The sequence below is a fragment of the Glycine soja genome, chromosome 12, assembly GCF_004193775.1.
Source record: "Glycine soja cultivar W05 chromosome 12, ASM419377v2, whole genome shotgun sequence".
Taxonomy (NCBI): domain Eukaryota; kingdom Viridiplantae; phylum Streptophyta; class Magnoliopsida; order Fabales; family Fabaceae; genus Glycine; species Glycine soja.
The window spans coordinates 36,535,268-36,557,156 of record NC_041013.1 but is presented as its reverse complement, the minus strand read 5'-3'; the positions used below and the strand labels follow the sequence as shown (position 1 = coordinate 36,557,156).

The window sequence follows — 21,889 nt, the reverse complement described above, 5'->3', positions numbered from 1 at the left end:
TGATGTGTAGGAACATTAGAATTTAACATTAGGGAACGAGCAGTTTCAAGAAGGTGACGATTTTTCCTTTTAGCTATGCCATTTTGTTGAGGTGTATGAGGACATGTGGACTGGTGTAGGATACCTTTTGAGGATAAAAAAGAGGAAAGATCATGACAAAAATATTCTTTTGCATTATCACTTCTGAAAATCTTGATTGTTTTTCCAAATTGATTTTCAATCTCATTGCAAAACGACTTATATATGGGCAAAAGTTCATATCTATCTTTCATTAAATAAACCCAAGTACATCTGGAGAATTCATCAATGAAGGTTACAAAATATTGAAAACTAAAAGATGTAACACGACTTGGTCCCCAAATATCAGAATGAATGGTAGAAAAAGCCGAATCATATCTTTGTACAGTTTGAGGAAATGATGACCTAACATGTTTTCCTAGTTGACAAGACTCACAGTCTAAGACTTGAAGATTTTTAAGACTAGGAACCATTATTTTTAGCTTGGATAAACTTGGGTGACCCAGACGATCATGCAAAAGTTTGGGTTTTGAGGATGCAAAACAGGATATCAGAGAGCTGGATTCTAAATAATACAGTCCTCGTGATTCACGTCCTTCTCCAATCAGTCGACCCGTCCCATGTTCCTAAATAACAAAGGAATTAGCGGTAAAGGTTACTAAACAATTTAATGAGCGAGTCAACTGACTTAATGAGATTAGATTATATGGACACTGAGGAACAAATAATAATAAATTTAATTTCAATGAAGGAGATAATGATACTTGACCACTTCCTTGAGACGCAACTTTGGACCCATTGGCTACAGTAACAAGGTGAGGAATCTTTGGAAAGAAAATAGATGAAAAAGAGGACTTGTTACCAGAGATATGATCAGAGGCACCTGAGTCAAGTATCCAAGGGCTAGGACTTCCGATTGATTGAGAAACACATGTTGTTGAGAAACATGGTACTGATGAAGATGATGCTTGATTGCTGGATTTCTCGGACTTAAGCTTCAAATACTCTTGGTATTCTTCATCAGAAAACTTAGACTCAGATTTTTCTGACTTGGATACCTGTGCCACTTTGTTAGGGAAGCCATGCAAAGAGTAACAATTTTCTTGAGTGTGGCCCATCCTCTTACAATATGTGCATTGCGGACGTCCACTTCTTCCATTGTGGCCTCCTCTACTGTTACGGCCTCCCCCTCTCCCACGAGGTGCCACCATGGCTGATGTTTTCACAGCATCAGTGAGATTTTCATCCTTCAACGCATGAGGTACACGGAGAAGCCTAGTAATGAGAGAATCCATCAATGTGACTTGATCTCCAGCTAGGACCTGATAACGTACATGATCAAAATCTGAGTGTAGACTCCTCAAGATAAGGACCATGTAGAACTTGTCCAGTTTCCTATTCACCTCTTCCAACAAATCAGCCACAAGAAACCTTCTCAGCTCTTCTACTATTGCCCGAGCTTTACCCATATGTGCAATCATGTCATGGTTAGATTGCTTGAGAGCTGTAACTTTCACAGTCGCATCAAATAGGCTTTGAATATCGTTGGCGAAGATCTCTTGGGCCTTCTTCCAAAAAAGATGACATGTTTTAAAAGATCTGAGAATTTCCAAAACATCTGACTCGACCGATTGCCACAGAACAACACATAGTTGATAATCTACCTTCTCCCATTCAGGTTTCTTGTCGTTTGGAACAACATTGACGTTTTTCTCTAGGTGGTCATGGTACCCTTGACCAAGAAATCACAACTCAACTGAAGCAGACCACGACAAATAATTTTTCCAGTTGAGCTTGCGGCGGCGGATGGTGGCCGGAGGCGGTAGACGGTGGCGACGGTGATGGCCGGAACCCGCTTTGATGCCAACTTGAATTTAAGTGTGAGGAAATTTCACTCACATGACTCTTGATATTCATGTTTCAGCTTACAATTTATAGAGTACAAAGCATAAGAGAGAGAAAGGGGGAAAAGATAGCCTAGCCTAGTCTATGTGACAGCCTAGTCTAGTCTATGTCTGCTGACTTCTAAAACAAGAAAAAAATATTTAGTAATGATGCATACAAATCTAATTTAGAAACCCCAAAAGATATTCAACAGTTATCATAATTTTGAACACTTCTCTTGTTCTTAATATTAGGAACCTAAGTGTTCTTCTTTTTCCTTTACCCATCTGACATTTTCTTAGATCTCAAAATCTTGTTAAAAATCTCTCAAATAAAACCTTGTTCTCCAATACACTTCTAAACTTTAATAGGAATATCATTCAAACCAACAATTTTATCTTTGTCCATCCTTTTAAAGTTCTCTTTAACCTCTCCGATCTGAATTATATAATAATAACCCATTTTTCATTCATCTCCTTTGGTTTCTATCCTTTTGTAATTAGTATTTTATCTTTAATCTTTGTCTAAAATTAAAAGGAATATAAAAATTGCCCTCTCATGTCATATTTGGGCTGACTTACCATGTTTTGACCCAATAATTCAAAGTCTTTTTGTGCTTATGTACTCGAGCCTGAAGGGTTAAGTCCTCTCAGATCATTTTTGAATTGACCCGACTAGTTGTCTTGGTATCCAACCGATCCAGATCTTACTCAATTGGTTCGCATACGACTCATAACAGATACTAGGGTGACTTTTGGTCTAACATACTATGAGACCACAAAAACCTTATCTCATTTAATTATCTTATCTTTCCTTAATAACCTTATCTTCCTTTAATTATCTTAACCTTTTGTAATAATCACATCTTTTCCTAATTATCACGTCTTTTTCTTAAGATATGATATGATCCAATCATTAAAAAATGCCTATACAAGAATGGGTCAAGCCCTAAGTTGGGATAGATTAACACATTTATATTCTAATTAGACTACTCTGAACCCTAGGCTGAAACAAAAACAATTCCCATATCTTACTTAGATATCATGGTGACCAAAACTTTTTCATTCTTCATCCTTGATCCACATCATACAATAAGTCTAATTTCTTATATACAAACATCAAATGCCCTTTTAGGTAATTGATGAGAGAAAATGAAAATTATAAATATTCTTATTGTTTTAATGATATCTTTTTTTAAGATATGATATCATTTGTTATAACTTTTTTTTTTCATTTTGATACGAAAGTTTAATGAAGGCTAATTTTAAAAAAAATCTAATTTTTAAAATGTAATTAAGAAAAAGGAAATGATATTGTTTAACGCATAAAAAATTAGATAAATTCACACAGCAAAAAATGAAGGCAATGATGGAATGAGGCATATGATATGGGCCTCTTGGGTAAGGTATGCTAACCCAATCGAATTAGCTATTATTTTCTCTTTTTCATTTTGTTTGTGAGCTTAGCACCACACCAGACCTCACCTATGGCAAATCCAATTCTCTCCTTTCTCTTGTTGGCCCTCCTCTGCATCCTCGCCTTGGCTCACGCCGATTCCCATTTCGAAGGCTTTGAAGCCGAAGACGATGACGACCTCGAAGACTCTTCCATCGATCCCGCCTCTCTCCGATCACCGCCCCTCTCCGACCCTACTCCCCTCACCACCGATCCCACCCCCCAACCTCCTGCTTCAGATCTCCCCAAATCCCCTCCCGCCACCACCTTCGATTTCTGGGACGACGAAGAATTCGAAGGCGTCCCCGTCGAACACCCCGCCCCCGAGCCTCCCTCCGATCCCAAATCCCCCGAAAACTCCACCACCACTCAAACCCCTCCAACCCTCACCCCTCCGCGCTCCTTCACCGTAGAGATCGTCTGCGGAAGCTTTCTTATTATGTTCGCAATCAACTACTTCACTGGGAAGCGCGAGAACGAGAACATCGCGCTATCGTGGGCGGCGCAGTTCGCGGCGAAGGATTCGATCTTCGAGAAGAATTTCAGCCTCTTGGGGATCGGCGACGGGGGCGAGGAGGCGCCACTGCTGCTGAAGGAAGGGCAGACGACGTTCAAGTTCTACGCGAGCGGGAGAAGGTACTGCCAGGGTTTGCTGGCCACTCTGGAGTTGAAGAGCAGACACGATCTCATCGCCAGGATCTACAATATGATCGTTCCCTGCAGGGACGAGATCGCCTTCGAGGTCTACATGAACGACGACGCCATGGATCATGTCGTTTTCGCCATGGCCAAGAAGAAGGCCGCCAAGGCCATGCATAAGGATGTCAGGGATTTGCAGAGGTTCGCTACCCTTCTCTCCCCTCCCACTGCCACTGCCTCTGCCCGTAAGTGGGTCGCTGATGACCTCGCTGTCATTTCTGAGTCCAAAGAGGTCGCTAATGATTTCATCACTGATGCCGTCATTGATCAGGTTCCTTTCACTCTCTTCATCTTATTTTTATGTTCCCCTCAACATTCCCCATTAGTCATTCATCTTATTCTTACTCTTTTATTTCTCTTTGCTCACTGTTGATTATTTATTTGAAGAGCTAGAGCAATCATTAGGCTGCAAATGCTTTGTAATCAGATGTTGTAGAATGTATTTGTATTCATGTGTATATAAAACTTATTTATACTAATCATTTTCCTAATCAATTAGGGAAACAAATCATGAGATAAAGAAATATGGTCACCAATCCTAAGAGATAATGGGACATAGGAAAACTAATCCTAAAGAATAATTTAGGATATTATATCTTAATATATTCTAATACTATCCCTCAAGCTAAAGATTACTAAGCTTTCTTCAAATAAATCTTTTTTAAAAGGAGATTAAAATGTATAGTGGCAGGACCAAGATTCTCTGGGACTGACATGGGGCCAAATGATACCCCTAGGGCCCCAATAAAGTTGTCGGGACAAGCTGGGTTTTTTTTTCCGACAAATGTTAATTTGTTAGTTTTGTTAGAAATGTCAGTGGAGGGATTTGAACCCATGACCTCTTCTCCCCCTTTCCAACTCTCCCAATCTGGTTTCTTTAGGGAAGCTTCGAGGCGTTGACCAAGTTATTTTCTCTGATATTAGTGAATGATTTGAACCAAAGAGGGAAGATCTGATCTGAGTAGATGACATCATGGGTCAACAAGATGAGAGAGAAAATGAACCAAATATGGGGGAAAGGAAACTAAATAACGAGCCATTAACCTGGAAACTGATGAGGCAGTGGCTCATCAAGCACGATTTGGATAGACCCAAATTTGCCATGATGCGTCGTTATGTTTGGAAGAGGATTGCACATCAAGTACGAGTCAGATAGACCAAAGTTGATCATGATGCATTGCCACGTGTGATGGAGGCCGGCGATGCATGCAAAACCATGTATGCCCAAGAATAGCATGTGAAAGTGCATCTTAACTTTGATGGTCCTGAGATTTTGTGGACTAATAAATTGACATATACAGCAGTTTTGATGTGATCTTGCTGGAAAAAAAATTCCTGGTAGTGGAATCAGTGGTAGAAGTCTGAAACATGTCAGAAACTTAGAGGTTGGAACTCAGAAGCTCAGAGCTGGAATCTGTCTGAAACACGCCAAAAATGCTCCATGGTGGAGACTGAAATCCAGAGAGAAACTCGGAGACCAGAATTTGTCTGAAATTTATGACAGGCGATTATTTCTTGTAGAAAAACTTGGAGCTAGAATTTGTTTGAAACATGCTGGAAAAAAGGCACAGCGGAGGATATGAAAACCTTGAGAGAAACAAGGGTCGTAAAATTGTATGAAACACGATAGTAAAGTCACGTCAGAGGAGATACAATCCTGGAGAGAAACCCAAGTGTTAAGGCACATCAAGGATATTACAATGGTGGACAAAACCAGTGAGAGAGATGGTCAGACTGAAGAACGCAACCAAGACATGGCAATGGTGACCAAATGCCAGAGAAGAAACACAACAAGAGAGACTAAAATAAAGTAAAACTCTAAATTTGGCTCTGTAGCAGAGTAGTTACAGAACAGGTGATAGATGATGGTTCCGCTTTGATACTATGTTAAAATTATGAAGTTTTAAGTATTGAGGGAAAGAATAGAGAGAATAATGGCTTTGTATAGTTCAGTTATGAAATGAAATATATTGCAGTGTATTGATGTGCTTTATAAATTATTTAGCACTAACCCTTATTTATAATAACCACAATCCTAACTAATTAGGAAACTAATTATAGGATAAGGAAATACTGTACAATCCTAAGAGATAATGGGAAGTAGGGAAACTAATCCTAAAAAATATTCTATAAGTCTGTATAGACTTATAGAATTTGTTATTTCTTGTTAAATTGTCATATATTTTGGTTAACTGTCACTTGTTGAGAACTTGAGATGGAGTGTGTTAAACTTGAAACAGTACTATGACTGATAATAGTTATATATTCAATGATTTTTAGAGGAGCAGTATTTATCGTGTTCAACACTTCATGCAGTTGTTTTTCTGATATAAGTTGGTGCCCTCCTTGGTTCTCCTTGTTCTTTACATTGCTAGTGCATATTAGTTACATATTCTTTTGATGCCATATATGATTATATGTGAACTGACCACGCGCAAGTGTTTTAATTTGCTGGAAAAGTAGCTTCGTTACATTTGGTTTCATTTAATGCATGCAATCATATTCAGGACTATGTGATGTTTAAATTTTGCTATGGTAAATATTGGTCATATTTCATCTGCACAATTTCACACCCTGCTAAAGCCTAAAGTTGAAGTTTATTTATTGGACTCAAAACTGGCTATTATTAACATACTGCAGGTTTTTGGTGAGAAAGCTTTTGAGAAATTTGGAAAAGGTTTAATTTCATTACATTTCTCCGACCAGCACCCTGGTATACACAAGAAGGTATTGTTGTTCAAGTTTGTGCTTCCAGCTGCTAAGAACATGGCTGATATGACTCGACTGGTGGCTCTTGTTCCGTATTACATTGACTTGATCGGACGATACAAATTAAGTTCTCAGGTGGGGGAGTCATGTTGCCAAGTATGCTTGGCTTGTAATTTATGAACTTTTTATACATGGTCCTTAATTGATTTTTGTTCATAATTCAGGCTCGGTCTAAGACAGAGGCTGCGCGACAAAAGGCTGCTGTAGAAGCACAGAAAGAACTCCGAAATGCACAGCAAGAGGCCATGCAGAGAAGAAAGGCAGAGAGGAAAAAGATGGTGGAGGAGGCTGAGGCAAAGCTCAGTGCAGAGGCTATTCGAAAGAAAGAAGCAAAAGAGCGTGCTCGTCAAATGAAGAAGGCAATGCCAAGGATGAAAATGGCTCGTGGTGCCTAATTCTTGAATTGATGATTCGTTTGCCAGTAGAATTGAAGGCCTTCCCCGCCCCCAGCGTACGTTGTATTGTAGTTGGCCTTTTGTAGAATTTACGGCAATGTACGTTTTCAGTTGGCATTTCCTGCTACACTAGCTAGATAGGCGTGACCACGTCTTAGGCGGATTTTGAATGTACCAAAATTTCCATTTTAGAGACATTTATGAGCTCTTGATAACAAGTTAAATCTCTTTATTCTGGCTTCTATTTGACAATGTTGTAATCCCATTTTCTTTTTGTCATCGTGCTGTGACAAATGTCTAATGACTTTTTTTTTTTTTTTACCTATTTCCCCTATTTTCATCTTTTAAGTGGTGCTCTTCGGTCTTATTTTTTGAGAGGCCAAAGTTAAAAAATCAAGGTTATTGATTTTTATTGTTTTAACTTACAACGTAATTGATGATTTGGTTGCATAAACTGAGCTAAAAATGTTGATTTGGGGTGAAAATATGAAAAAAAAACTATCGGTTGCTTCTTTTAACCGTGCATGCCTTTCAAAGATCACAAAAGTTCCACATTTATTCCTATTTTTACTAGGCCAACGTTAATTCTTGAATCATTGAAATTCTCTATTTCATTCAACTATTTTTCTATAAAAATAAAAAAGGTGATACTTGTTGTTTTGTAACGGAACCGTTCTTTGCTGAAGCAACTGCATTTTCATGTGGGGTGTTTAGTTAGCATCATGTGGAAGTTGACGCTATCGATAGAATGGGTCTAAAGAGAGAAAAAAAGGAAAATTAAGTAATTTAAGGATTTTATAAGAGGACCTTAGAATATATTTTTCTTTTGGAATAAACTCAAACTCTAATATGTCCCTCTAGAGAATGATTAAATCTGACTAATTCATCTGCGACTTTATTCGCCTCACACAGGATATATATCCAAATAGACCTTCCTCCTAACCTCTTGAAAGAAATAATATTTTGCACCAAAGGTAAGCACGAATGAGAATAAAAAACATCCGTTAGATTTTCCCCTCATCCTTATTTTCCTTTTTCTTTGAACATAGGATAATGTTGTACCAAAACATAATAAATTTGAGTTTAAGTATTACATATACAAACTGAGTTAAATATTTTAAAAAATTGTTTACTGCTCGTAAGAATTTTATATTTGTACTGATTTAAAGTATTTCTTAAGATATTGATTAAAAAATTAAAATGAAAAAATATTAATTGTGTAAATGATCGGAAAGTGTAAAAAAAAATCATAAATAATATATTTTTTCCTTCATATTTTTATTTTAAATTTTGAACACTCTTATGGTGGTGTTTAGCATTTGTCTAAAAAAATATCTCTTATACACGTTACGTGTAACGTGTCAAGTGTGGCGCATAAAAAAAATATCTCTTATATCACACCAAATCATAACTATACAACACTCGTATAAAAAAAACGCACGTGTCAAGTGTGGCGCAGCAACAATTGCCGACCAAGCTGACTTTGTCTTATTTTGCTAGATTGAAATCACTTATTATTTTGTACCAAAAAAAAACATTTATTATATATATACATATATTGAAATAAATTGGCATATTTCTTTGTTTTTTTAAATTAAAGGCGACAGAAGGAAACGTTTTGACCTTTTCAAAATGACGCGGATCCAAAAGGAGACATGTTTTTTTTATGTTATAATTTTCCAATTTAAAATCTTAAAAAGCAAATCAAGGTTATTGATGTACCTTTTTAATTTATCAGTCATGCAAATACCCTTCAAAAAGTAAATTCGTTTGTTTGAGAAAATTGATTTTCTTTTTTTCTTTTATCAATAATTAGAAATATTATTCATTTTCATTTTGTATTATTTTTAAATATTCAAATAAAAATTAAAAAGAACATATTTTGTTGTTTTTAAGGGGTGTTAAAATTCAATCCGATCAAAAATAAAAATTGAAAATATAAGTAAACTGATTTTTTCAAAATTTATTTAGATTATTTTTCAGTTGTTGTCTTCAATATCAATCCAAATCAAATCGAACTAAAAATAATAAGAAAAGTGTGTTGTGCAGTTTGTAAATAGCTAAGAAGACACTCATTTTATGTGTTTTTCATTGTAAGTCATTAATTCTCGATAAGAAGAGACAAAAGTTATTATTGAGAAACTAAAAAGGTTAAACTTTGGAAAGATTTATACTAATATTTAACTTTTTTAATATTATCCAATATAAAATTTTATCTCATAGTTGAATAGTTATTAGTGATGTTGAATTCCATAGATATAAATGAGAAAGGGTATGGGAAGAAATTACTCAATAGGTAAGGGTGACTAAAATATATGCCACTTTCATCCGTTCTAGTAAGGGAAATGGAGCTAAGTCTTTTCAAATGTTTGAATGACAGCATCAAGTACTTCCAATTAAACATACTTAAATTCCTCAGTAAAAAAAAGCATAGTTCATAGTTAATATATATATATATATATATATATATATATCATCCTTTTCTTGTTTCCCCCCATTGACGTGGTGGACTGGTTGTTGGGACTTGGAGTTCCCAATTTTCATCCATCACCAGAACTTGATGAATTTAACTACAAATACTAGAAGCTGAATACCCTCCTTAGCGCTTCCAAACAACTTGTGACATGGTATTATAGCTTTTGTGTGTCAGAATGTATTGGGGACTATCTTGGTAATTTTGTAGCTGCATTTTCATCCTGGTTTAATGGAATTCCAACTCCACCCAAGGCAGAAGCCATAGCTCTTCTTACGGCTATAAGTGGGTTTCTTCCAAGAATTTGGCAAATGTCATACTTGAGATTGATTGCAAAACACATTGTTGATTTCATATGCACACTAGGAAGTACGTGAACAATGAGCTTGGAGATATTTTCAGGATTTGTGAAACTCATCTTTCGCATTTTTATGATTACATTCCAAATTGTATTGATTCTCTTTTATTGAATGAGATTAAATGAATAAGTTTCTATATATATATATATATATATATATATATATATATATAAAGAAATTAAAATTTATTCGTGAGCCTTTTTACCTAATTAAAGTGTTAGGTTGTAATTGGCTATTGGTTGCATCAATAAGAGCGTGTTTGCTTTGCCTAGGAAAGTGTGGTAGTGCGAAGTATAAGACACCTCAATGGAAAAATAGTGAAAAACATGCTTCTCCAATAATCTTCATTGTAGGGCTCTCACTAGCAATTCAAACACACATAAGGAAATTAAAATATATGTTAAAATATTTAACGGTAAAAATTGAATCATCGAATTTAATCCAAATCATGGGATTGGATTGAGTTTTTTTTTTTTTTTTAAGAACGTCATCCAAATTAAACCAAACTGCAAAGTCTTTTTAATCTTAGACTTAAATGATTTTCTGGCTCAAAAAAGATCCAAACCAAAATGATACACAAACACGCCTATTTTTTATCATTTTATACAAAAATACTAAAAAGGTAGCTCTTCATCATTGTAATAAAATTAAAATAAAAGAAATTAAGCCAAACAAGTCACAAGTATATTAAATTTACTAAACATTTTTAGTTTTTATTCATGACACTAATTTTAGTAAAATAAAAAAATTGTTTAAATTTTATATATGCGTTTTTTTAATTTAAGTTAAAAAGTAATATTTAAAATATAATAATAATAACAGTCAATAAAGATCGACATTGTTAAAAAATTCTTTGTCAATGCAAATGCAAATATAACGTTGTTTAATTTTCGAGATTTAGTGACAATTTTTTCTTAAAATAGAAATGTATTAACATATTAAATTTTTAAAATCAAGTACGATTTTTCTTGAAAAATAACATTGTTCTATCACAATTTTTTGTAAAAGAAAATAGCATTTTAGAAATAATCTCAATTTAAAATGAAAATAGAAAATAGATGATCCTCACTCAGATTTGTTTGTTTTGTTTCAAAAAGGTTGTTTCCCATCGACAATAATATTAAATCGTGTGGCACGTTTTGTAAAACAAGTAGGGCCATGGTGAAACAATGGCAAAAGATATAGGTAGTTGTTGAGATGATGATAATTGATGAGGTGTGAACAGATAAGCGATCTCTTTCTTCGTTTATCTGTAAAGTAACCCTCTAAGCTTCAATTCTGCCTTTATATAAGCTCAGTGTATAAGGTTGGTTGCTCCAACCACAACACAACACAACACAACACAATTACACACACGAATTTCCTTAGTTAGGCATTGCTTTGCGATGGAAAAAATGGAACTGGCAGAGACACCTCTACCTTTGCTTTCACTAAACCACGTTTCTTTTGTATGTAAGAGTGTGAGTGAGTCAGTGAAATTCTATGAGGATGTCCTTGGATTTTTGCTCATCAAGAGGCCATCTTCTTTCAAATTTGAAGGGGCCTGGTAAGTTCTCATTCTCAACTACTACTTGCTAGATCTTTCATTTTCTAGCTACTACTACCTTACATGTTTTCAAAAGTTCTTTTAGATGGTGGATCCTATGAATATGATATGTATATTCACCAAGAAAAGCTACATGAAACAAATTATCTGCCATTTGCTTAACTTCTCCAGTCGCTTGGCACTTTCCTTAAGATGCTTTCATATAAGTGAAAATGCAAGGACTACAAGAATAATGAGTGGAAATATTACACTTTTAATTTGACACATCTACCAGCAACTTGTTGGTTGTTGTTCAGAGTGCTACCAAACTTCATCTTTTAAGGTTTTAAACTCAAATTTTATGAATAAAAAAAAATATAATCGAAAGAAGAGATTTTACTAAAAGATGATTTTCTAGCTTTAAAAAAAATGTAATCCCATCTAATTTCAACTTCACCGTTTATCACGGCCAACAACAGTAAATGAGGCTATAAGTAAAATCCGAAAGAAATTTTTGTTTTACCTTAAATAAAAAATGATATGTCGAATCTTTTTGCTTACGTATATAACATTTTTTTTATTTTAAAAAAATTAATAATAAATATTTTTTATTGATGCTAAGTTTAAAATTTTGAGCTTTAGTTGCTTTATATTACCTGCCATTTATCAAGTATACTGTTAAATTGTTTTTTTTTTTTTGAAAAGCAAATATGTTAAATTGTTAATGTTTCTAGTTCCACTACTGGCAAGTATTTGTAGATGATTTTATCCTTTCACTTATTCATTGTTCTAATTTGAGGGTTAGTTCCACCATGTTATGTTTGTGAGAATACCCGGTTAAGAACTTACAAAAAAAAAACATTATATAATTGTTTAGTTTTTTTAGAAAAGAAACACTTTTAAAAAGGTTTTATAAAAAAAATGTAAGAAACCTGTCTTGATTAAAATTAATAATAAATAATTTATGCATAGATACCAAATTATATATATATATATATTATAATAACTGTCTTAATTTTTTTTAATTGATTGACATTTAATTTTTGTTATACTAGGTAAAACTTTTGCACCGACACTTTATATATATATATTTATGCCTCACGCTGGCAAATTTTCTTTTATATTCGTACATTATTTACTTAGCCAAGAGTACATACTCATGTACCTGATGTACGTACCATTGAGTGTGTTTATTTTAAAAGAAAAATTGAGCTAGGGAAATACATCTTACAAATCACTGTCAATAATACATACTCGTGTGCCCTACATGTGCCACTGTTTATTTTTTTTTTCTTAAAAAAGTTTCTTACAAATCACGCAGCCTATTATTATAATTATTAATGAAGACAGGTCCATTTATTTTAATATTAAGTATTCGGGGTTTAAGTATTTTGAACAAAATTTTAGGTTTTAATTTTGTTGTCATATATAAAGTCTTCGGCACTTTCACAATCAAGAACCTTTTCATAAAATATTAAATTTACAAATTTAACCCTAAAATTATGTAATATAGCATTATGGCCCATAGGTTTAATAATGATGGCGATCGATCAAATTTTATCAATAGATTTGGGGCCATGCCGTGCCACACTGATTAATAAGTTGTATGGCTTATACGGGTACGTAACTATTGTCAAGTGCCCCACTTACTGACACCTCAAATTCGCAAATAATTGTGATTATTTTTTTTTTTTTAATTTTCATCACGGACACTTGAGTTCCTTGTCGTATTTGGTGTCTGACACGTGTCTGTGTCAATGTCCGACACCGACACGACACCCATACTATATTCTATATTTTGGACATTACAGATGTTCACGTGTCTGTGTCATGTTCGGTGTCTGTATAGGTGTTTCATACATTTTCACACAAAGATTTTCATCTTATCCATTATGCAAAAATTTGTCTCGCCTCTCACGAATTAAATCTGAGGGGCCCTGCTCTCGAATTTTCTCATCTGTCATTTCTTCCATCACGTGTTCCACACCTACTCTTCTCATCCAGCTGTCTAAACTAATAATTAGTATTAGATGCATACATTGGTGGACACATGAAACAAAAATATTAAATATTTATGATATATAGTTGTACATATCATTACCCTTATCCCTAGTAGGTAAGAAGCTTGCTTATTAATTGGTCCATTTGTAAACTAAACTAAAGTAACGAGACGAATGAATGTTGTTTAATTAGGTTATTCAATTATGGCATTGGCATTCACCTGTTGGAGTCAGAAAAGGTTCCGGTGAAAAAAAGAGAGATCAACCCAAAAGAAAATCATATATCGTTTCAATGCTCAGACATGAAAGTTATAATGCAGAAACTGGATGCAATGAAGATTGAGTATGTGACAGCAGTTGTGGAAGAAGGTGGAATTAAAGTTGATCAGCTGTTCTTTCATGACCCAGATGGATATATGATAGAAATATGCAACTGCCAAAATCTCCCTGTGCTTCCAATTTCTTCCTGCCCTCTAAAGCAGCTCGGAGGAGAAGCTACATTCAAGATTAATTGCTTTGCAGAAGAATCTATGTCTATGCTGATGATGGACAATTTCGTGATGGATATGTTGAAGATTTCAATATAATTAAAGCTTTTTGTAAAAAAAAATATTTGTAAAAGCCTTTTTGTCCGACGAGAGAAGAGGGGAAATAAAAAGTGTAAGAGTAAATTATATCACTTCCAATTAGAGCAAAATCTTTGTTTATCATTGAGCAATGGGTTCATAGTTTGTTTCTACATATGTTAAGAGTTACCCTACACCACTTGAACTCCTTCCCAGTTACCTATCGTTTGTATGTGAAAGATTATTTTACAAGTTGCAATAACGTTATAAATTTAAATATAATATTCCACATTAATAAAGAGATTAAACAATAACTTCAAGAATCATGGAACGGGCAAAATCTCAGCTCCAAATTCCCAGCTAGTACCTTGGGCAAGTTTGAGACGAGGGTCATCACAGGGTTCATCAGTATAGCCAAAGTTACCAAACCATGAAATGATCATCATCAGGACTTACTGTTCCCTTTTTAGTCAATCTCCTTTGGCAATAACAACAAAAACATCACCAAGGGACCATTTTCTTGGCACTGACTTTTCTGAAGGGTTGATAATAGCTCGATCTTGGTTAGCCAGGCGATAGCCGATAACAATCTCCTTTCTTGTACGACCCCTAATCATTATATTGTAAAAGCACAGTTCTTCCTGGTCAAATAAATAGAACTCTGCTGGTTTAATGCACATCTCGTTCCCCTGCCATAAGTGAACAAAAGTTCCAACATATATGTTATTTTGATCTTGTAATCCAAAACCGTAAATGAAAATCTTTTTTGCTACACTACAAATTTAGAAATTAGAGAATTAAATGATCCAAATGGAATTTGAATTCAACAGAAATCTATATCAATACCAATATCATGAGAGAAAGCAATAATAAGTTCAAATGATAGATACCTCCTCTGCAAATAATTCCTCAAGAACACGGTTAATTTGCTTGTCTTCAGCCACCATAGCTAGTGCCATGCTTACCAGCTCATTAGATAACACATAATCACTGATTCTGGACACAGACACTAGATTTCTAGTCCTAGAATCTAAAATTTCACTAATTATAATTGATTTATCTGAAGCTTGCTGCATTTCACGGATCCAAGAGTTGTGAGAGAACCCAGATAACCTCAGAGAAGTTGATTTTGTGTCTCTGTATGGTAGACGTCTTGACTACAAAAAAATGGGAGGGGGAGTGTTAGAAGTTCAATTCACAATAGTCAGTGATGTGAACATAATAACCTTAATTTGAAATGCAACAAAACTGGATACCTGTATATCGCGAATGAGTAGAAGGGTAGCTAGAGACCTTGAATCAGAGTGAGCAACAGAGTCCTCCACTGACTCATCTGCAAGAATAAGGATCTGTCCTCTTAGAGTTAGTATACAGTTGAAGAAAATTTTAATTTACTTAGCTTGACAGCCTTTAATCTAGAGATATTTTGTTACACTTAATCCTATTTCAACACTTTGCTCATAATTTTACTTGGGTACAATAATGTTGAAAATTGAGCAAGGTATTAGAATGCTAGAAATGAGACAAGGAGAAATGTTAGTGAAACACGATCTAAAGCTTTTGCAGAGTTTTAGAAAGATCTTGGGACAAAAAGTGGAAAATGTAAGATAAGCTTGCCATATTTGGCAATTTCTCACCTAGTGAGATAAGGCTTTTGTGTTGCTCATAATTATTTTTTGACAGCATGGATATTTTATCCCATCTACCAACCATGTGGTGGAAATCATTCTAATCAAATCATTTTTTCTATTCTTGAAAGGAGGAAGGATATTGCTAAGATTATAACAATGAGATAGAAGCATACTCAATCAGTTATCCAAAATTCTGATTGAATTAATTTGCATAAATCTGATCATCTATTAAAGTTCAGCTTTACCTTTTGGTTATTTATGTTATGACACCAGCCTCTTAATATTCACATGGTGCATAAGTGCTAGAGGATTCCTTCCTCAAGACACACCGATTCATTTCAAACCTGAAATGCTATAAATATGAAGAGAAAAAGATTCAAAACTTACAGAATCAAAAGTCTCCAATGGAAGACCCTCCAGGTGCCGCCTAATCACAGCATTACCCTCCCTATGGACAAGTTTTATGTTCTCTAGCTCAGAGACATCAAGTCCACCATCAACAAGCTTCTTCTCTCTTTCCTTTTCTGGAACCTCATTGAACATCCAAAGTTCTGAACCAGGAGCCAAGAGTGCCTCTAAAACCTATGAAACAACAATGATTAAGGAAATCTTAGAGGATAATGAAGCTAGAGTCAAGTTGCATATTAGTTGGAGATGGATCTATTAGATTAAAGCTATTTGACTATTTACAATTACCACAGAATCCCATCCAGAGGGGTGAAGAGCATAATTCAAGGCATATGCACAACTAATACACAATGTCGTTTATGCATATATCTTCATTGTTATTGTCATAAAAGTGTCGTTCTGATTCTGACATTTCCATAAACAATTGTAATTCAATACATTAAAACTCAAATAATTAGAACAATAGAGATTACTGGATGCAGTTTCTGCATATATCTTCGCTATTATTGTCATTCTGATGTTTCCATTTTTTTTTTGGAGAATTTCTGATGTTTCAATAAACAACTGTAAATCAATACGTTAAACCTAATTAATTAGACCAGAAGGCATTAATAGATGTTGTTTCTTCTTAGTTGAAAGACAATAAATCCAATGCATTAAAGTAGAGATTATTGGATGTAGTTTCTGCGCATATCTTCATTGTTATTGTAACAAAGGTGTCGTTCTGATGTTTTCATAATCAACACACTAAACCTAACTAGTATTTTAGCTAAATATTTTACAATTAAAATTTATAATAAATAAATATTTTTTAATATATAAATTATTTTATAATTAAATTAGAAATAAATCTTTGAACATATAAATTATATTTTAAATTTACAATAAATAATGTATATCATGATATAAGGTTATTTTTAACTAAAGATAATTTCTTTTTAATGTTCATGTTACCTAGTCTCTCTTTTTTCTTTTGTTGCCCCGTTAAAATCTAAGCTTCACTACGATAGAGTATGATTGGTTGTACAAGAAGTCAGAAATACAATAAAGCTTCATTTTTAAGTTTGGTAATTACTTTGGGGTCACAAATGAAATAACCCTTGATGTATATCTGTATCCATGTTTTAAATTATACCAAAAAACCAGCCTGTCTATTTTTTAACTGTGTTTTGAAAACTTATTCTCCACAACCTGTTTTTGGAGTAGAAAATTAGGAACACATATGTTTTGTTTCCTTTAACCTATATTCGAGGATTCCCTACTCTCACTTTGAACCACCATCACCACCCTGACCTCCACTGCAGTCAGAGAGCATATGTAAGTTTTCAGAATTTAATTTTCAAAACAATATTCATAAAACAGGTTTTTGGATATTTTTAGTCTGAAATAGTTCTATGAAATAATTTTTTGTTTAAAAAAAAAAAGAATCAAACAGGCCCCTAGATTCTGGAAATTGACTCCATAAACCTGTTAACACAATTAAGATAAAAAATTTAGTTGGGAAAGATGGCTATGGATAATGAAGATATGAACACTGACGGAACCTCCATAGGCAACCCTGTTAATGCTGGATTTGGTGGTATCAACGGGGATCAGCATGGCAACTGGATCACTGGTTATTCTGGAAGCTGTGGTTACACTACTAGCTTGAATGCTGAGCTCCTTGCAATCTATTTTGGTATGAATTTGGCTTGGAATTTGGGTTACAAAACCATCGTTTGTGAATCCGATTCCAAGGTTGCATTGGATTTAATCATGAAAGGCATCAACTCAACGCACCATTATGCTCCTCTTATTCAGAAGATCAAAGCTCTTCGTCGTCAAGCTTGATCCCTTTCTTTTATCAATACTTATAGGGAGGGGAACTAATGTGTGGATTGATTAGCTAAAGTTGGAGGCACCCTGGATTCTCCTCTCACTGTTTGGGACCATTGTCCACCTGCTATTAAGTTTACTCTTTTAGTTGAAGCTTTTGTCATTGGGACCCCTAGAGGGCAAACTTAGTTTGTTAGCTTCTTGTTTCCTGTTTCTGTTTAATCTTTCTGAATGATTGAAAAAAAAAAACCCACCAGCTTGCAGGGATTTGAAACCCACAGGAGGCCCCTTGTGGCCAAGGCATGGCCACCAGAGCTGAGAATAATACCACAACCAAAGGGTGTGGCCATGTGGGGACATCAATAGGATAGTGCATAATACTAGTGTCACTTGTAAAAAAAGTAAGGTCACATAAGACCATAATATAGCGTATGCAATTTAGAGAATTACCATGATCATATCATCAATATCACGGCGCCAGCCACAAAATAATATCTTCTCAGGATATTTAGGTGGATCACGTATCCATGGGCAAAGTCCCTTACATACCTGTACAAAGTATTTAACATTAAAAAACATGTAATACACACGCACCACACATATATAGACGTGTGTGTGCATGCGTTTCTGACTACTGAAATTTATCATGAGTCACCTACTATCATTAATTTATAAATCCAAGACAATGTGCAACATATACTAGATTCTAAGCACCAAATCAGCATATTTTCCAATAAAGTATAGACCCAGTTCAGCAAGAGAACAGAAAGATAACCTCTGGAAGAAGACCTGGAGCATAAGTGTCATCATCCTCAGCTATGACAAGGACTTCATCCCCATCTCTCAGAACATAGCTATCATCTGGATTTATGATAATCTTGCCCCCATCTGCAGCAACCTTAACTCCAATAGGTATTGCATCCGGAAATGAAATTAATACGTCTTTGAAAAAGAGACCATCCAGTTCAGGCCACCTTTTGATGTAAAACTCGGCATTCTCAAATCCCAAAATATCCTCCCATATCTGGCCAATAGAGGGAACACTGAGTCACACCAAGGGCAGGTACATGGAAACCAAATACAACAGAGGAGTGATAAAGTCCATAAAGTTTGAGACACTATAAGTGGTAGTCAGTTTCTGTATCTAGATAGTGGACTTTATATTATGATTGAAAACAGTTCACGCAGAAAGAAATTCATCTAGTAAGAGTCAGGGTTTACGTGGCATTCTATATGTGACTTAGTAAGCACACACCAGCTATTGTAAACACTAAAAATACATGAAGAAAAGGGGAGCAACACCTCATGAGGGTGGGTGGAAGATATCATCTCTCAATTTCAGTAATGCTTACTAGAAGGATTGAGTTATCTGACAAACCTGTGCAAGGCCAGGCTGTAGAGCGCACTGAATCATCAAACGTCCAATTACATCATGTGCAACAACTGTTTCAATGAGTTCTCCACCAACAAGTTTCACTAGAGGTTCGTTGTCAAGGTCACTCATCTCCACAACAACATGACCCCCTAAGCCCTCCCTTACACCTGTTAGGCTAAGAACAACTCTCAAAGCACGTGCATCACTCTGGAGATAGAGATTTGAGAAAAACATTGACCATGAGAAGTTTCTCAGGAAGAGTTAGACAACAATAACAATTAACAAAGGAGTAATGAATTAGGTAAATGACCTGATCTGCATTTTCATCTGAAGCTAATACAATGATTGCACGTGCCTTAGAAACTGAAACCTGTGAATAAATAATAATCAAATTTGAGAACATAGAAAATAGGTAAACAACTAAAAACCTATTCTCTACATAATATGATTCACATCGCAGAGATTATAAAAAAAGGTATCCTTTCCCCTGAAAGTAGAACAAATTGTCAAAGATACCCCCATCAATACCTTCTTTAGGTCAGCCAGTATAAGAGGACTGCCACTTCGACAGATAACGGATGTCCCCATGAAATCAAATTCCAGCTTTGCTATATCCATTTCCATTTCCTCCTTTTCTTTTTCTGCAAGCACCACAATAACACCACCACCAACACTCTTATTTGCTATTGCTAGCTGCTTCAAAAGTGAACCCTGCAATTAAATATCACTTATCAGCCTCTTTTCTTCTTGTGAAGAAAAATAATTGACGCAATCAGATGCACAGAACTCATACAGATTAACTACCAGAAAAAACAAATTCCCCAACATGACAGTCAACATCATATTCCATGTGAAATATCAAAAACTCAAAACAGTTCATTGGGAACTGACGAGGAGATTACCAATTTGTCACTCCACCCAAGAATGAGTATGTGGTTTTTTTCAATCACTTCACTCTTCCCTTTTCTGAGAGAATCTACCTTCTCTGATATAGCGTCTGAAACTAGCCCAAGCATCATAGCAAATATTAGCATACCACCTGAACTAATTGACACAGAGACAATCCTCTGCCCGGTTCCTTCTGTTTCGGCATGATTTCCTGAGTCAGCTACATAAGTCCAAGAATGCCAAAGTGCTTCAGCAAAGCTACCACCAGTCACCGCATACAATGCTAAACCACCAAAGCCTATAAGAAATAGAGTTGCAAAGAGAAGGGCAAGCAGCTTTGCATAAGGATATACGGAGAAAAACACATCCACTATATAAGCAACTCTCTTCTTCAACGGTACATCCTCCTTATTATTGTTTGTTCTCCTCAAGAAATTTATTATTTGAGGAAGGTAATCAAGATATTTGTACAACACAAAAGGCAAAATAAGGGTGACCACCACAATATACAAAGCAACTGTTCTACTGTCAGCGTTCAGGATATAAGAAAATGAAGCATCAACTTTTTCTATAGATGTCCTTTCATTGCCAGGACAAAAATCAATTTGGCAGCACAGGTTAAGTTTCTCATCCTGCAACCAAAGAAATTGATAAAGATTCTATCCAACATAAACAAGAAGTTAATCACCAAATTAATTTCTTGAATTACAAGCTTACCTCCAGTTTTGTGAGCCTATATTGTAGATACGCGGAATGAGGTACAAAAACAATAGAAGTAATAAAAAGCTGCAACAAAAAAGGAAAGGTTCAGATGACTCAGAATGAAGTATTCAAAGAAATTATCTCATCTCGTAGAACAAAGCAAACAAAAGGGATCTTACTTAACGATGATAATGGCAAAAGAGTAAGTAATGATAGACAGAAAAGCCAAACAGGAACTATGTCTCACAAAAATGTTGATACCCTTTTGTAGAACATAGCATAAGTAGTTTTGGCTTGGTGAGAGAATCTAATTGCAAAAGTATAAAAACAGACAGAGTATATATAACCAAGTAAGTAAGTAACCAGATACAAGATCGGAGTGCGCTGATGGTGTTGAGGTCTGGTGACTTGGGAAGAGAGTGGAGAGGAGGAAGTGGGAGGAGGAGGAGGAGGAGGTGGTGGTGGTGGTGGAACGAGTGAGGGTTTGGAAAGGTTGAGGTTGTGGGGTTTGAAAGATGGTTTTTTTTTCTTGGTGGTGGTGCCAAGGAAAGAAGGGTAGTTCCATTGCTCGTCGGAGTCAGAGACAGAGACAGAGAAATGGGGGGCAGAGGCTGTGTGTTTTGGATTCGGAATTGTCTTGCTCCTCTTCAAGGGTGGCTTCCTCAGACTCAGATTCGAAGATTCCTCATTGCTCTTTCGCATTCTTCACTGAGCTGAGTTTAGTTGAGACTTGAGACAGATATTCTCTTTGTGTTTGTGGGGTTCTCTCTCAGATGCTGACGGATGGGTCCTGATTTGAGTGGGATCTACAAAGAAAGAGAATGTGTTGTGTTATGTTATGTGTGCGGAATTCGTTTGTTGTTGGAAAGTTGAAACTTTAAACTTGAACAGAACAACCTCTCTCTCTACTTCTGTGTTTTAGACAGT

General features: G+C 35.2%; 3 protein-coding genes across 5 annotated transcripts; 2 read left to right on the top strand and 1 right to left on the bottom strand.

Annotated features, from left to right (window-relative positions):
• Window positions 1-3,300: 3,300 nt before the first annotated feature.
• On the top strand, window positions 3,301-7,535 carry LOC114379701 (uncharacterized protein At5g49945-like). The gene is made up of 3 exons (XM_028338390.1): window positions 3,301-4,327; window positions 6,697-6,900; window positions 6,990-7,535. The coding sequence occupies exons 1-3, from the start codon at window positions 3,389-3,391 to the stop codon at window positions 7,218-7,220; spliced, it is 1,374 nt and encodes a 457-aa protein (XP_028194191.1). The 5' UTR covers window positions 3,301-3,388; the 3' UTR covers window positions 7,221-7,535.
• Window positions 7,536-11,266: 3,731 nt separating this feature from the next.
• Window positions 11,267-14,318, top strand: LOC114379559 (metallothiol transferase FosB-like). Its single transcript, XM_028338237.1, has 2 exons — window positions 11,267-11,598; window positions 13,771-14,318. The coding sequence occupies exons 1-2, from the start codon at window positions 11,438-11,440 to the stop codon at window positions 14,162-14,164; spliced, it is 555 nt and encodes a 184-aa protein (XP_028194038.1). The 5' UTR covers window positions 11,267-11,437; the 3' UTR covers window positions 14,165-14,318.
• On the bottom strand, window positions 14,264-21,868 carry LOC114379557 (probable ion channel SYM8). 3 transcript variants are annotated; one of them, XM_028338234.1, is made up of 12 exons: window positions 21,326-21,866; window positions 20,978-21,046; window positions 20,275-20,892; window positions 19,901-20,083; window positions 19,683-19,742; window positions 19,376-19,579; window positions 18,773-19,021; window positions 18,448-18,546; window positions 16,162-16,356; window positions 15,400-15,492; window positions 15,034-15,300; window positions 14,264-14,832 (listed from the first exon to the last, which is right to left on the bottom strand). In XM_028338234.1, the coding sequence occupies exons 1-12, from the start codon at window positions 21,662-21,664 to the stop codon at window positions 14,614-14,616; spliced, it is 2,595 nt and encodes an 864-aa protein (XP_028194035.1). In that variant the 5' UTR covers window positions 21,665-21,866; the 3' UTR covers window positions 14,264-14,613. The 3 variants fall into 3 exon arrangements, with proteins under 3 accessions (XP_028194035.1, XP_028194036.1, XP_028194037.1); XM_028338235.1 differs by having other exon boundaries at window positions 14,277-14,832; window positions 21,333-21,667; XM_028338236.1 differs by lacking the exon at window positions 14,264-14,832 and having other exon boundaries at window positions 15,162-15,300; window positions 15,400-15,476; window positions 21,326-21,868.
• Between the last annotated feature and the right edge of the window lie 21 nt (window positions 21,869-21,889).